This window comes from Peromyscus maniculatus, chromosome 7 (genome assembly GCF_049852395.1).
Source record: "Peromyscus maniculatus bairdii isolate BWxNUB_F1_BW_parent chromosome 7, HU_Pman_BW_mat_3.1, whole genome shotgun sequence".
Classification (NCBI taxonomy): Eukaryota; Metazoa; Chordata; class Mammalia; order Rodentia; family Cricetidae; genus Peromyscus; species Peromyscus maniculatus.
Genome location: NC_134858.1, coordinates 2,008,771 through 2,024,893, shown reverse-complemented (window position 1 = coordinate 2,024,893; position 16,123 = coordinate 2,008,771). Strand labels below are relative to the sequence as shown.

The 16,123-nt window shown below is 37.1% G+C and overlaps 1 protein-coding gene across 6 annotated transcripts in view; it reads left to right on the top strand.

Annotated features, from left to right (window-relative positions):
- Nucleotides 1–16,123, top strand: part of Gria4 (glutamate ionotropic receptor AMPA type subunit 4) — a 384,585-nt gene that overhangs the window by 302,244 nt on the left and 66,218 nt on the right. For all 6 annotated transcript variants that reach the window (XM_006983747.4, XM_016002319.3, XM_006983746.4 and 3 more), the window contains exons 7-9: nucleotides 120–278; nucleotides 8,708–8,875; nucleotides 9,985–10,089. In XM_006983747.4, coding sequence (XP_006983809.1) covers nucleotides 120–278; nucleotides 8,708–8,875; nucleotides 9,985–10,089 — 432 coding nt within the window. The remainder of the gene's footprint in view (nucleotides 1–119; nucleotides 279–8,707; nucleotides 8,876–9,984; nucleotides 10,090–16,123) is intronic.

Below are 16,123 nucleotides of genomic sequence, written 5' to 3'. Positions count from 1 at the left end.
TGATCAACAGGATTGTGATTATATGGGCTAGGAAGGAAATCTGCATTAACCTACATACTGTTTAAGAACCAAAATGTTTAATGAACTAAATTTGATGAGGCTTTCTACTAATTTAACAGGGTTTCAAGGATATTTCTCTTGAGAGATTTATACACGGTGGAGCAAATGTCACTGGATTCCAGTTGGTAGATTTTAATACACCCATGGTAACCAAACTAATGGATCGCTGGAAAAAACTAGATCAGAGAGAATATCCAGGATCTGAAACACCTCCAAAGGTATTTGTTCATTTTTGTATATTGTATACTGTTTTCTTTTTTAATCTTTAGGTCATTTCATCTTAGGTATATGAGTGTTTTTGCCTTCATGTATGTCTGTGCATCATGGACATGCCTGGTGCCCTCAGAGGAGTCAAATGGAGTCAGATCCCCTAGAACTGGAGGTAATCCAGTTTTAAGCCACTGTGTGAGGGCTGAAACAGAACTTAGGTCCCATGCAAAAGCAGCAAGTGTTCTTAACAGCCAAGCCTATATTAATACTTTTTATTTTATGATTATTTTCTTATTCTTCAAGACACACTGCAACATCTTTTCACTGTCTTTGTACCACCAAAACACTGAGAAATCTTTAAATGGTGGGGTGTGTGTAGATGGTACAGTGAATAAAGGGCTGGCTATACAAGCAAGAGGCCCTATGTTTTGAGCCCCAGCATGAACCAGTGCGGCACTGTACTCCTGTAATCCCAGGTGGAGGCAGATCATTCCCAGGAGCTAACTGGCCAGCGAGTATAGCTGATCCATGAGTGCTGGGGTTCAGTGAGAGACCTCATCCTAAACAGCAAGGAGGATGGCAGCAGAGGAATCCCTGAGTGGACTTGTAGCCTCCAGATAGACATGTGCACGTGAGCACACCTACAGATGCACTTGCCTATGGACATTCATATATGAGCCACATACACAGACATTCAAACACATCACAAAAATAAAATAATTTTCAAATGTCTGCATTTAATAGCAGAGCTGTCAGTTTAACTCAAGAAATTTATTATTATTGTCTTCTGTGTGAACTCCTTGAAGTATTACGTTAAATAGTTTTATTAACTAACATTTAAATGCAAATGACCATTGTTAATTTTTCTACCCAGATAAAAACCACATTTAAAAATTGGTTTATAGTAAGTAGACAGTATAATAAGTAAACCACATTTAAAAACTTGGTAGAAATGAAAAATGTAAAGCTAACATACAATCTCCCTTTCAATTTAAGAATAAAATACTGGGCTCTTTAATTTTTTTGTATTATATACCTGTTTGTCTGTGTACGAGTTTGTATATGTCAGTGTACCCAAAGAGACCAGAAGAAGGTTCCAGATCCCCTGAAGGTTTGGTTCCCAGCACTGGTGAGCAATGATATGGGTACTGAGAACAAAATTCAGTCATCTGCAAAAGCAACAAGTGCTTTTAATCACTGAACCATCTTTTCTGCCATGCTTGTGTGTGTCTCTGTGTGTGTGTGTGTGTACGCGTGCGCGCGCGCACACACGCACGCACGTGCAAACACACGTGTGCATGTTATGATATGATAATGTATAATATATGTGTGTTATATATGCATACACCATATAAGTATATAGCTATATATATTAGATGAAATTGTACATTATCAAGAAAGACTATAATATAGATTTAAGACAGACATTAAAGCAGAGAGAGAGGCACTTGGGAAAAAATGGTAAACACTCAAGATGTGAGTGCCAGCTTCTCAAAAGAGATAGCCATATGATTGTGTGTGTGTGTGTGTGTGTGTGTGTGTGTGTGTGTGTGTGTGTATTATTAGCATTTGCAGAGGCTGCTGCCAAGATTCTATTCATGGGTGCATTTTTGTCTCATCTGAAAGGATGGGTCTTAGATATCATCTCAACAATGGCATGCTGCTCTGCCTCCAACTTAATGGTTTTCAGCACCACATAATGAATCTTAATCTCTAATATTTCCTCAACATGCATTAAGTAGAGTTTTAATATGTGATTTGAAATTCAGACATAGAAAAACTAAGACCAATGAGTACAGTGAGCTATTCTGTTTCCTAACTATAAGGTTTGTTTTGTAGCTGGCTGTCAATTTCCCATATTCAGTATTGGAATTAGATAGGTGCCCTATAGAATCAATAAATTTCAAAATTAGGTACTTGTATGCTTATCTTTCTTTTTGATATTTTAATGCAAGTGAGATGTTAGTGAAAATGGTAACTGGCTGCTCATGAGTAAAAGGTCAGAGGTCCATGGAATACATAAGAATGATCATTTTAATGTCATCTTGTTTATGATCTCCAACTTGCATTCTCGATACTGTTGCATTGGGTTATTTATTATGTTATAATGTATGTGTGAGATGCTTTTGGTAGGGTATCCTTATAATAATTCTGGTTCATTAACATCTATTAATATTTAAACCATTTTCACAGTAATTTCATATATACAGCTATATAGGACATTGTAACAGAGATCACACCACACATAAAATTTTTACAGATTTTAGCATGATTCTAGGTTTCCAGAAGCCATATAATACACATATGCAGTCAATTTTACCATCTGTGATTATGTTCTGAAAAGCTTCCCCACGTAATAAGTGACCAAATATTAAACCATTGTTTTTAGAAGACACATAAGATTAGTTCCCCAGAGCCTCTAGTTATGACCTTCTGTCAATTAATCAATACATAATCTTGTTTTATTCATTGTAGTTAACTTATTTTTGGCTTCCTTAGCATTGACCTCATGGTCAACAGCACGTACCCAATTCTCAAAGGAAATGTACTTAATACATATATTTCTCAGAAATATCAGAACCTTCTCACATTACAACCATTATGCAGCAATCAATGCTATGTTTCAGGCCATTTTACGCTGTAAAATAAACTGTAAAAAAGCACAAATTTGAGGAAAACACCACCTACTGGACCACAAAAAAAATGTGCACTTGTTTACAGCATGAGAGTAGAAACAAAAAAAACTTCAGTATTTCTTTATTTAACTAGAGCTGGAACATTTCATATAGGATGTATCAAATGTTTCACTAATCTAACTATACCCATAAGTGCCTACAAAACTATCAGTAAGTATGGATTTAGAGATTGCAAATAAATGTTAATGAGTAAGAAATTTTAAAAACAGAGTCCATAAAATGTTAGTTAGTTATAATGAACTGATTGTATTTCAATTGATTAATATTTTAGCCAAAAATCAACATATGATCTCTGATCTCATCACTTTCTGGCACTAAAAAATAATAATAATAATTAATAAAAATAATAAATACTGGGAACACGTGTCCTTTTGATTTGATGATCCTCTGTTACCTTTCTGATGCCCTAGTTAAACAGAACTGTTCTGCCCCTGTGTCATTCACCAAGTGTAAGTGTCCACCTCCACAGTCCTTCACCTTTATCTGCCCTATGTTGCTGGAGGGCTTCTCTCCAAGTTCCACCAAGCCCCGCAGTCCCACAACCCACGTATAAAATAATCACTCAGACGCTTATATCACTTATAAACTGTATGGCCGTGGCAGGCTTCTTGCTAACTGTTCTTACATCTTAAATTAACCCATTTCTATAAATCTATACCTTGCCACGTGGCTGGTGGCTTACCGGTGTCTTTACATGCTGCTTGTCCTGGCGGTGGCTGCCGTGTCTCTCCCTCCTTCTTCCTGTTCCCCCAATTCTCCTCTCTCCTTGTCCTGCCTATACTTCCTGTCTGGTCACTGGCCATCAGTGTTTTATTTATATAGAGTGATATCCACAGCACTTCCCCTTTTCTTCTTTTTTTAAAAAGGAAGGTTTTAATTTTAACATAGTAAAATTAGATATAACAAAACAATTATCGAGCAAGAATTACAGTTACAATATTAAAGAAGATATCCTATCTATCTTATATTTGTGAGTTTAAGGTTTTATATCTAACTTATCTTTTATCATAACTGAGGAAATTACAACTATCTAGTTTTCAACCACATCAAAGACCTGAGAAGGAACATAATGGTACCTGAGAAATGGTATATGGATGCAAGCAACTTTCGGGAATCTTGCAAGAGTAGACCAAGACAGCTGGCAGCCTGGACAGTCACCTAATGTTTCTCAGCATTGTTGGTGCATTCAAATTGGCTACAGGCCTAGAGTATCTGACAGAACATTTTCAGAAGCAGAAATTCTGAGAGACCATCTTACCCTGTCTTGGCAGAGTACAGTGGTCGCTTTCCTTGTGTCCTGCTTGTCCAGAAGGGACAGCATTGCATTTGTACTGTCAGCCATCAAGGCAAGGGCAGTTCTTTGCCCAGTAGGCCATTTTGTGCCAAAAAGACAAACTTCCAAATGGAAATGTCTTAGAAGCCCAACATTCTCTCAGGATCAATTGGTGCAGCCAGGAGCAATTGTGTCTCACGTCAACAGAATTTTAAGTTATTTAAATGCCATATTCTCTAGGTCTATGAAGTGTTTGAAGATTACCTATCTATCTGAAATATATCTATGCATACCTAGAAGACTTAACTAACATGGCTACAAATATGATCATCATAGATGACTAATTATTAATCTATTTTTAATTATTTATTACAATTTTAAATGAGTTAAATATAAATCCTTAAACAAGAATATATATATATATATATACAGTATAACAAAATTAACTTAAAGTTTGTATCAATAAACTAAAATTTATACCAATCTAAAACATTTTAAACATAAACGAAAATCTATACCAATGTAAAACATTTTAAACAAGTTGTTCTTTAAAAGTAGGTTCATTAATCTACCCTTTTATCTTATCATCTCTATATCCTCTTATATATCTATATCATATCCCCTTTTCTTTTTTAGAAAGAGATCACATTTATAATCAACCTGTTTTAAATAAAAAATATTGTTTTTTCTCTGTCCCACACCAGAGGGGTCTTCTGATTTGGGACACAAGACTCTCTTAACCATTTTTTCTTTAAGCAATATGTCTGGGTTTAGAGGGGGAGTGAGCCAATTCCACCTCTAAAGCCAGCTTGGTATATTTGGGAATTTGGGCGTAGCATCTTACTACTTCCTGCTGGAGGAGGGCGCTGTATCTTATAGGGAAGCAAAGAAAATTTTAGGCCTATGGGGTAGTCCATGATGCTGTATTGTGTGAACCAGTTGCCTTGAAACTGCTCTGTGTGAACCAGTTGCCTTGAAACTGCTCTGGATGTTGGATCATCTGGGCCATGGTGTCATCGGAGACTTTTCAGGGGGTCTTGGCTGGTGAAACCTGATGTATCTTAATCTGGAACAAATCCACAGCCTCTGGCTTTCTGTGGAAACAAAAGCAGAACCTCTTTTCCAAAGCAACATATCCTTAAATCTAAATTTTGAAGTCAAGGTACCTTTAAAATACACATTTTGGCATAACTCAACAGCTTTTGCAATCAAATGTTTTTCTTCAGTTACGAATATCAAAGAGAACATAATCCAGATTCTCTGTGTGGTAGCCATCTTTACGTGGCTTATTTTTTATATTACCTTGAGCCTATTGCTTTAAACTGTACCATTCTAAGACTGAAACGGCGCTGTGGCTGCTGGCTCCGCCCATTTCAGCTTACCAACATGGCGTTTTCCACCAGTTCTGTGAGTCATCAAGTCTCAGAAATAGTGGGTCTAAGCTTTTATCAAAGCAGCATGTAGCCCAGAAACCTTTTTTTTTTTTTTAATACTAGTAAAGACTAATTCTACCACACAGCGTAATGTGCTGCTGGCAGACGCCTCATTCCCGCCATACTGCTGATCAAACACAAACGCCAGGAACCCGCCAGTGTTGAAACCCACATTTTTTGGTGTCTAGCTGCCCGTATGAGACATGAAGCAGGAACCTGGTTTTGGCTGTTTAAAATTGGTTATTAAATATTCTCAGGTTTAAGGTGGAAACTCGAGCCGTTGGGTGCCATTTGTTGCTGGAGGGCTTCTCTCCAAGTTCCACCAAGCCCCGCAGTCCCACAACCCACGTATAAAATAATCACTCAGACGCTTATATCACTTATAAACTGTATGGCCGTGGCAGGCTTCTTGCTAACTGTTTTTTTTTTTTTATCTTAAATTAATCCATTTCTATAAATCTATACCTTGCCACGTGGCTGGTGGCTTACCGGTGTCTTTACATGCTGCTTGTCCTGGCGGTGGCTGCAGTGTCTCTCCCTCCTTCTTCCTGTGTCCCCAATTCTCCTCTCTCCTTGTCCCACCTATACTTCCTGTCTGGTCACTGGCCATCAGTGTTTTATTTATATAGAGTGATATCCACAGCAGCCCTACCCATCCATTCCAAATTTCTTCCAAAGTTTAACTCGTTTCACCTTCTCGGTGATCTTCCTTTATAATCTCCATGGTGTTAGAATCTGCAATTCTCAGCAAGGACTTCCCGTAATTAATACTTGGCTCCTGTAAACTCCTGTAGAGCCATGGCCATCCACTAACAACCTTCATATTCTCACATTCCCTACCCAATATCTACGTACATTCTGTGCCCAGTTCTTAGGTAGTACATGGAAAAGTCATCCTGAGAAAAACTGTAACAAATAGTTACTTTTTTATTTTTCTGCTTTGTGCTGTATCTTGTATCTTCCATATTCACAATAGAACTTGAATTTATTTTACTTATTTTCTATCAAAGTCTAACTCCTTCTACTGAACATTGATTCTGCCTGTGTTTGTCTTCTATACCTACAAATGTTGAGAAGAATTCACTTCTCCATTCTGATTGATGGACAGAACAGCAAATAACTCTAGGCTAAGAAGCAGTTTTAAAGCTGCCCACAAATGAAATGTTTATTTATAAGCATTTTCTACATGTTATCTGTAAGCTACACATCCATAAATATGCTTTCCTTGACTATAACACAATCAGGCACATGAGAAAGAGTCGGAGCCTTGGACATAATGACGCCAGGGTAAACTCCAGCTTCTGTCAGCTCTCTGCCCTGTTAAATCCCAGGACTTTGCTTCTCCCCTTGGCTGTCTCCTTTGCACTGCACCCAACTGTGTGTCACTGTTTCCTTTTTCTACTTCACACTTAGTAAAAAATGGATAGACATTTTACAAGAAAGCAAGTGTATTTGCTGGTTTTTGTTTTGTTTTGTTTTGTACCATCTCTTCTCAGCTTCTTTCTCACTGCTGAAAAAAATAAAGAACAGTATGTTTGTGTGTTTGTTTGTTTGTGTGTTTGTTTTTCATCTCTTGATCCTGGTACACAAGTAGCACACTTTGACCTTTAGGTCTTTAACAAGTTTGTCTTTGAGAAAAGGTCTTTATTTCTCCTTTTTATTTTCTTTTCTTAGAGAAAGATGACTCAGGAGCTTTTTCTACTCAGAGGCATGTTGGGTTGAGCAAAAGAGAAGGCATATTCATTTCCTTCTTTCCTTCAGCTACTCCATCCTGACTGAGAGGGCACAGGCCTTTGTATAACTCTGCTTGTTATCCTGTTGTTATCTATGTTGTCCTGGCTGCTCACTTGTCAGCTCTCTCACATTACATGATCCTTTACATCTTGTTAATTCAAGCTTCATATTTAGTTCGTCTGCTACTTAAAAGTGCTTTCTTAGACCTCCTGTAGTTTCAGTTTTCTTCCTTCAAACACTAGCTCTTCTGTGTAATGGTTTATTTTCTCAGTTTAGTTTCTACACTTGGAATTCCAAATGTTTTTTTTTTTTTCATTTGCAGGAAAAAAAAAAAAAAAAAAAAAAAAACAAGTTCATCCCCTGCTTAACATGGCACAAACCTCCCCCTGACACAGATGTAGAAAGTGTTAATTATATGAAATTCCTGAGGGAGATAATGCAGTTATTGTCATGCCTAATAGTTGATGATCTTCTATGCTTGAAGAATATGTCCTATCGCCAATGTGTTTAGTAATTCTGTAATCAAACATCACCAAAATTTACCACAGATCACATTTTCCTCCTGGGCTTTTCTTGCTGCTTTACACTATTTAATCGTGTCCGGGGGCTCACTCTTTTCCCAAAGAGAAACGTGGATGATCATTGGAAAGCAGATGGTTTCTACTGGGTATTTCTCCTTTGATACTGGGATGGGGAGTTGGAAACTTAAAGCAATGGTAAGTTCACTTGAGCACAATCATTGAATGATAGGTGCTTACACTGTTGAGGTTGAACAAAATAGATGTTATTCCTAGCATTATGTTTCTCAATAACAACAAACAATTCCTATGGGAGACTAAACATAGATATTTCATTTGCAAAGCAAATCTCAGAGAACACTGCTAGGAAACATCAGGGGAAAGGAAAGAACAAGACAGCAAAGCCCTCCTAGACCTAAGTAAGCTACCTCAATGCAGGATTTAAGAACACTGTGTAGTATCCATCCTTTAGCTGTTTATACTTAAACACAATATAAAGTTTTAACCTGAGGCCTTTCTTCTTCCAGATGATGGAAATTGGTGCTTTAAGGTCTCTATTTTCAGATTGAGTTTTCTCCTTTAAAATTAAGAAAAATAAGATATGGTATGCAGTCTTTGTGTTAAAGTAAGAGCAGATATTTCCAAAACCAGCATCAATAAATTATCAGTATGATGTTGGCTCTTGGGAAAAGATAGAGTTTTTGTCACAAACCCACAGAGAACCAGATTGTTCATTGTGCTAGACTTTAACATCTGCTTTTATACGCACTTTAACATGCTCAGTACACCTCTGCTCTGACTTACGATGGCGTTCTGGTGATGGCTGAAACTTTCCGAAGTCTCAGGAGACAGAAAATTGATATTTCAAGGAGAGGAAATGCTGGGGATTGTCTGGCAAACCCTGCTGCTCCCTGGGGCCAGGGAATTGACATGGAGAGAACACTGAAACAGGTAACTCATTGCTTTTCTGTATGATCTTTTATAAGCATGGTATGTTACAAAAAAACTTATTCATCTGAGCATTAATGTCTATTACAATTTCCACATTAATATATCAAGCCTTCTACAATGTCAAAACATTTTTAGATGGAACCTCAATGTTTATTCCTTATATAGATGTGTTTTCAAGATAACACGGCAAAACCAAAAAGGTCTAGAATTATGAAGGGGCTCAGTGCAGACACATTTGGTTAGCAAGAACTTGTGCTCCATAAAGTAGCTCAAGGACCCAGCCTGGCAGAACAGCTGCCATTTTGAATGAACAGGTTGTTGTTGTAGGGAAGTGTTGACATGACAAATGAATGCTTCATTTCAACAATGGCATTTGCATCTGCTTACAACTTATACACCAGAAAGCATCATTAGCTTCATTAGCCATAAGGAGTCCAGAAAATATAAACCTATGTTATAAAAGAAGAAGAAATGTTTGTCAGAGCTAAGAACTGCTTCAAGGCATCTTTAACTTTCGGAAAATGCTAGTTTTATTCTTTTATACCAACACAAACAATATGTTTCAAGTAGTAAGTATTAAAGATATTATATGTAAGAATTATTTAACTCCTCTGAAATGTAATAAGTTCAAAGTGTAAGTTAAATGAATGAGAATCAAAAGACAATTTGGAATCCAGTGCACTTGGATATTTTCAAATAATGTATTTTTAGCTCTTTATATCTTAATTCAATGTTAGCCAGAAGAATATGATCTCTCATGGGGATGCTAGTTACATAAGCTACTGTGTATATATACAGAAGAAACTGAAGATTGACTCTAAGAAGATATAATTCTGTTCTATAAAGGATATTTCAATATTGGAAAATAATTGTGTTAGTTAAAATGAAAACTTTATAATACAAAAAAATTCATCTTCTAGATGTAGAGCAAAATAGTTTTTAATGTCCTTTCATATTCCTCCTCCAAGTTCCATCAGTAGCTCAAGCATTCCAGAAAGTCGATTGTAGCTTTAATTCCACAGCCTTCTATGATCCTTAGCCTAGTAGTAGGATATTTCCTAAAGTGAAGCTACAAATGAATATGTGTATGTTTTCTATTTCCTTCACAGGTTCGAATTCAAGGGCTGACTGGGAATGTTCAGTTTGACCACTATGGACGTAGAGTTAATTACACAATGGATGTATTTGAACTAAAAAGCACAGGACCTCGAAAGGTGAGCTACAACTTAACTAAAAAGTGAAAATTGTTTTCTTGTTTTGCATGTGACACTCTTAAAGGCTTATAGAAGAAAGAAAGCTTCATGCTATAAATTTGCATTTTTAAGTGATACTTTCAACTAGTACTTTCTTGATGGTCTATGCTGAGATAAATGCTTATGGCATAAATTATTAATGATGTCACAAAATGAAACAGTTAACTTGTCACTATGCCTTTTAACTCACAAGGGAAGCAATGTGGCAAGGGAAACTTGGCAAACAAATTTTGGAAACAAAATTGACTCTACAGGAAAGAACACTACACAGTAAAGATGCCCATATATGGTCTGTGAGTCATTCGAAGGCAACTCTACTAAGGAGTGGGTGTACTTCAAACACATGTAGGTTCTGGAAGTGGCCTGGCCAACTCAAACAAAGGAAAGCAAAAGGAAGATAGTGGGCAAAGGATAGAGAAAAACACCTGAGTCCAGAAAAGTGATGGTGTCAGAATCTTACACTTGGAAAACATCTTAGCATCATTTCTGTTACTATGAAAAAAATGCCCTGAAAAAGAAACTTAAAAAAGAAAGAGTTTATTCTGCTTACAGTTACAAGTTACAGTTCCTCATTGACCACAAATACAGGCAGCAACTTGAAGTAAGTCACGTGATACCCACAGCCAAGAGAGACAATGATAGGCATGTTGTTTGTTTGCATGCTTGTGCTCAGCTCTACTGGCCCACTCTCACACAGTTCAGAAGCAAGCCCTCATATGAAATAGTGTTGCCCCTGGTGGGCTGAGTCTTCTCATATCAATTAAGACAACCCTCATCTAGACAATCCCTCATTGAGAGTCTGTTCCCTAGTGGTTCTGGTTGTATAAAGTTGACAATTAAAAATGACCATCACAGAAAAGCAGCTTTATAGCTCTCAGACATGAGGACTCACATCACCTATCTTTCCAGCATGCCCAAAACAATCTACATCCGAGCTACCCAAACTTTTCCTCTTAAGACCATTTTCTATCTGAGACATGTTTATGTGAAGCCATTATATAAGACAGGCAAACAAATTGAACATTTATTGACTATAACTCAGAAAGAACTTCATATTTAAAAATTCTTTAGTACAGCTATAATTTCATCATTTATGCATACTAATTAGATGGACACGCTTGACTACTTTTACATGAAACATTAAATCTAGTCTGAAAGAGTGCCTTTTTCCTCACATTTATCAATGTTTTTGATTTTGTACACATCAATGCTGAGAACACTGGATTGCATAAATATACAGTACAAAATGTCAGCAGTATGTTTCAAGACATTTCTGTTTTAAAACACTTTTGAAATTGCTGGAAATCCTGTCCTGGTCTCAGGTTAAAATTCATCCAACAATTTTTGTGAAAATAAAGTCAGCAGTTCAAGCAGAAACTTTGAAAATCAAACCATGTATGAATTAGGAGTGGTAGAACATGCCTGTAACCCCAATGCTCAGGAGGCAATAAAAACTCTATCCAGAGTTATAGGTCATCCTCAACTATATAAGAAGCAGCAGGAGAGTCTAAGCTACATGAAACCCTATCTCAAAACCTAAGTAAACAATAAATCATTCTAACACATTGATATCTACAAGTTATGGAAGGATATGAGAAAATAATGGGTATTTGTTTTCCATAATTAAGCCATTATATTTCTATAAGATCAAAAACTTTTATATGTACAGTAAAAACACTTTAATGAATAGCATATAGAAGTCTGAAATCTGAGCCAAGGTTTTTCAGCAGAATGTATTGGTGTCACTTGGCATTACGGCTTGTGGTACAAAGTGCTCATGTTGTGTATTTAGAAACCAAAGCTGCAGTGAAGTCACAATGAGGCAACATAAACAGGTGCTTCCAGCAAAACCTTCATTCACTGCACAATGGATTTTGAACTAAGATGTGGTCACTGAAGGATCAGAAACTTTTTATTGGTGCCTTTTTTTGCAGCTCCCATATTCACTTACACTAGTAAGCCACTGCTTAAGAAGCTGAGTTTAGCCAGGCATGTTGCATGCATTTGATCCCAGCACTGGACGCTAGCCTTGTCTACAGAGTGAGTTTCAAGACAGCCAGGGCTACACAATGAGAAGCTGTGTTAATAAATAAATGAATAAATAAATAAATAAATAAATAAATACATAAATACATAAATAAATACATAAGTAAATAAATGGAATGAAGAAGAAGAGGAGGAGAGGAAGAGATAGCCCCTCGGCTGGGCTTTATGTCATGGAGCCATATAATCTTACAACAGTAATTTGTTTTAAACATTATATGATGAGTGATACATAGGATTCTTAACTTCCTCTTTTCTGTAGGATTGTCTAGGAAGCCAGGAAAGAGAGATGTTAAAATTAGCTTCTAAAAACTCTTTTTCAACATTTGGCTGGTTTTTGATTTAGTATAATAGCTACAATTTATGGAAGCCCTGCTTTGTTTTAAGCACCCAGATATGATGCTTTATATAATGCAATCTTCATAGTCAGCCTATTGCTTGGATTTTACTATATTTCTTACTCTTAAATGATAAAACTATGCCATAATACATTTTTGTATACTGTAGAAAAAAATTTTATTCAAATATATGTGACCCTAGAATCTTCCAACACAGTGCTTTGCCTAAAAATGCCCTGATTGAAGAATTTCATTTAAAGAAAGCTAGGATATGCAGTCCATTTGTTGGTTAAAGAGAAGGCATATGGCATTGTAAAAGGAAAAGGCCACTCATCACTGGAGGAAATTATCACCAAGGCAGGCTGCAAAGAGGATGTGAGGTTTAAAGTTAGCTGTAGAGATAGAGACTAGATAGGTAGACATAGCAAAGGCAACAACAGCAGGACATTCAAGGGCATGTATAGAAATGGCAATGGCTTTCCCAGTGCCTTGCTCTAGTCTATTACATGGGTGTGCGTCTGGAACTGTGTGCAAGGGAGAGATGTGCTACTACTGCACAAGGCAGCTCTAGCTTGATGGCCGCATGGTGACATCTCCTTTGCCTGTAGTCTGCCCACTGCTACATAGAAAATTTCAGGCCAACAAATTCAAGTCAGGGAGTGAGGGAACTGGGTGATATCTCAGCCACATTAGCAGGCTCCTTGAGTAAAAGAAGGAGATAAACTTCCCAAGAAGAAATTCTGGGACTCCATTCTCCTGGCACATTGCCAGCCTCTCTGTGAGCTATGGTGCTGACAGATTATTCCATAGACAACTAAAATTGTTGACTCCTGGGTAGGCAGAAGGAAGAGAAGCCACCTTCCTTTCATACAACAAACCTTGCAGAGCTGGTTGACTAAGCGGAAACTTTTTAAAATGCAAAAGATGATCTTTTATTTTATAAAACAGTAACTATGGCTAGGCACATGGCTCTTAATAAAATTGAAAGAATAGGAAGAGGAAACAGGTGTTAGCCCCCAGTAATACTTTGTGGGCTATTAATACTACTGAATCTTTTCGTGGCCTGTCAACCACAGTGGTAACTAGAACTAAGATGTCTCGAGGAGGAACTTAAGGAGTGAGTTGGGAGAGTGATGCTAGCTTCACACCCAGCTGAAATCCAGCCAAGACTCTTAAAAGAAAAATGAAGCGTGAAATGGTGCAGGCTTATCTGTATTCGTTTTCCCAGCGGCAATGATCAGCAAGGCTGTGTGTCAGGAATATTGAACTTAAAAATGAGCTACCTAGCTAGTGTGAGAAACACTATGCTTGTGAAACTATATGGTGTGTCTGAGAAGTGAGCAATCATTCTTGTAAATTGAATACTTGCCAGTGAGGGAGCAAGCTTTGAACATAGATCAGAGAGGCAACCCATCAACTTATCTGGCTTCTGTGGCAGAAAACCTGATTGAGCATCTCATTAAACCAAAGCACATGGTTTTCTGAACCAGGTCCCTAGATAAATGGAATCTTCTTGCTTACCACCCCCATGGCTCCAGAGGGTGTGTTCCATGGCTACTATTGTAGGGGTTCAGGAAATCATAATGGTAAAATTTCATTTGTTGAGATTAGGTTATATGCTGGGCACTATAATGGAACACTAACATTCATTTCCACATTCAATTCTCATAACAGTGTGAGAATAATGCATTCTTCTCAACTTACACAGAGCTAGGACCAAGAAAAATTAAGTAGCCTGTTCGGGGAGAGTCAGCTCAAAGAGGTAGTATTGGAGAGAAAAGAAAACTCCAGTGGTTCCAGAGCCAGTTCTCGTGGCTACTTTGTAGCAGCTGTCCCCCACGCTGGAAGATTTCCTTTGAGATCTGGTGTGAAGATGAAGTTAGACATTTCAGGACAGGGCTGGTTGAAGTAGCTCTCTAAGTCACCAACTGTAGTAGAAATAGATATTCCTTTGTGCTAAAACACTCAACCATAACTTATTCTGCAGGCCAAGTCTACACATAGGGTTTTACTTATACATTATATTATATCTAGTGTTGTATCTGGTTAACATTGTTATATTTGAGGAAAAAATTAACCTTCCAGACTACAAAGATATATATTTTCTGATATATATATTACAAGTTTAGTGATTTAAATATTTCCAGATTTTTCTGTGCATTAATATGAAATTATTTTCAATCTCTAGGAAAGCATTCCTAATTAGTAGTTTAACAGATGAGATCAGGTAAGACAAACACTAGTTTAAAAAAAAAGGCATGGTGTAATGGAATAGAAAGAGAAATCCAGCTCTAGCTCAAACTTCAGCATGTTTCTCTGAAATGATATGTATAATTTATAACTTTCCAATAACTTTTAAAAAATAAACAAAAGGTATTTATTTAGACTGGATGTCTATGGTAGGCTTTCTTTTTTCATTGGAATTACATGTAGATATAAAGCAAAACATTGAACTTTAATTTATTATCTTAATTTCCAGCACTTCAGAATCATTTATCCTCTTGGGAAGGATCATTATGCAATATTTCAAAGACTCAGAAATAATTGTGAATGTTTCAAAATGAGCCCCAGGTCCATGGTTCTTTTCCCAATGGGATTCATTAATAAAGAAACAACTCTTCTCGCTTGAAAATGGGCTGCAGTGATCTTCAGGTTTGGCTGTATGTTAATAGAGTGCCAAGTTATAAAACCCTCTATGAGCATACAAACCTGTCCCGTGGGAAAGGGAGTTACAAGAAGCCACTGAGATAGTTTTAAGTGCATGTAGGAATCGAAGAAAAGAGGGGTTTCATAATTATTTTTAAGTGAATTTTTTTCTTAGAATTGCTACATGCCCTCTAGACGTATATATACATGGACAATTGAAAGTAATTGTGGAATTTATATGTACTATAATTTCTAGTTAAAATCCTTTTGATTTACCTATTCATTTTGAGTTCTGTTTGCACCACTTGTGAATAATTATCTCTCTTTGACAATACTAATGCTTTGTTGGAGTATGTTCTTATGTACTAATATGGCAGATAAGACATTTGGCAGAGCAAGAGCGCTTTCTAGACCACAGTAGATCAGACATTGATTGCAGACCCATGAGCAAGTACACACATTTTTATGGGGCCTGGGCTTTATGAACATTAAGAAGTGAAGCTTGACAATCACTCACTTTTGGAAGCCATGCAACATACAAGCAAAAATGTAAAGATTTAGCCGGGCCTTGGTGGCACACGCCTTTAATCCCAGCACTCAGGAGGCAGAGGCAGGCGGATCTCTGTGAGTTCGAGGCCAGCCTGGTCTACAAAGCGAGTTCCAGGAAAGGCCCAAAGCTACACAGAGAAACCCTGTCTCGAAAAACCAAAAAAAAAAAAAAAAAAAAAAGTAAGGATTTGGTATCATACAAGCTTCAGTTCTAAATTCTCTCTGTACTGGATTGTAATCTTGGACAATTTGTTTAGCCTCCACAAAGGATCTTAATAGCAAATGCATAGATAATCATAACAACAAATAACACTATGCATAGTAACTTTAGCAGGCATAGAATAACACACATCACATAGAGGTATGTCCAAGAGCAGCATTCTTTGTATGGTAGCCATTGTTGTCCTCCAATGGTAGAA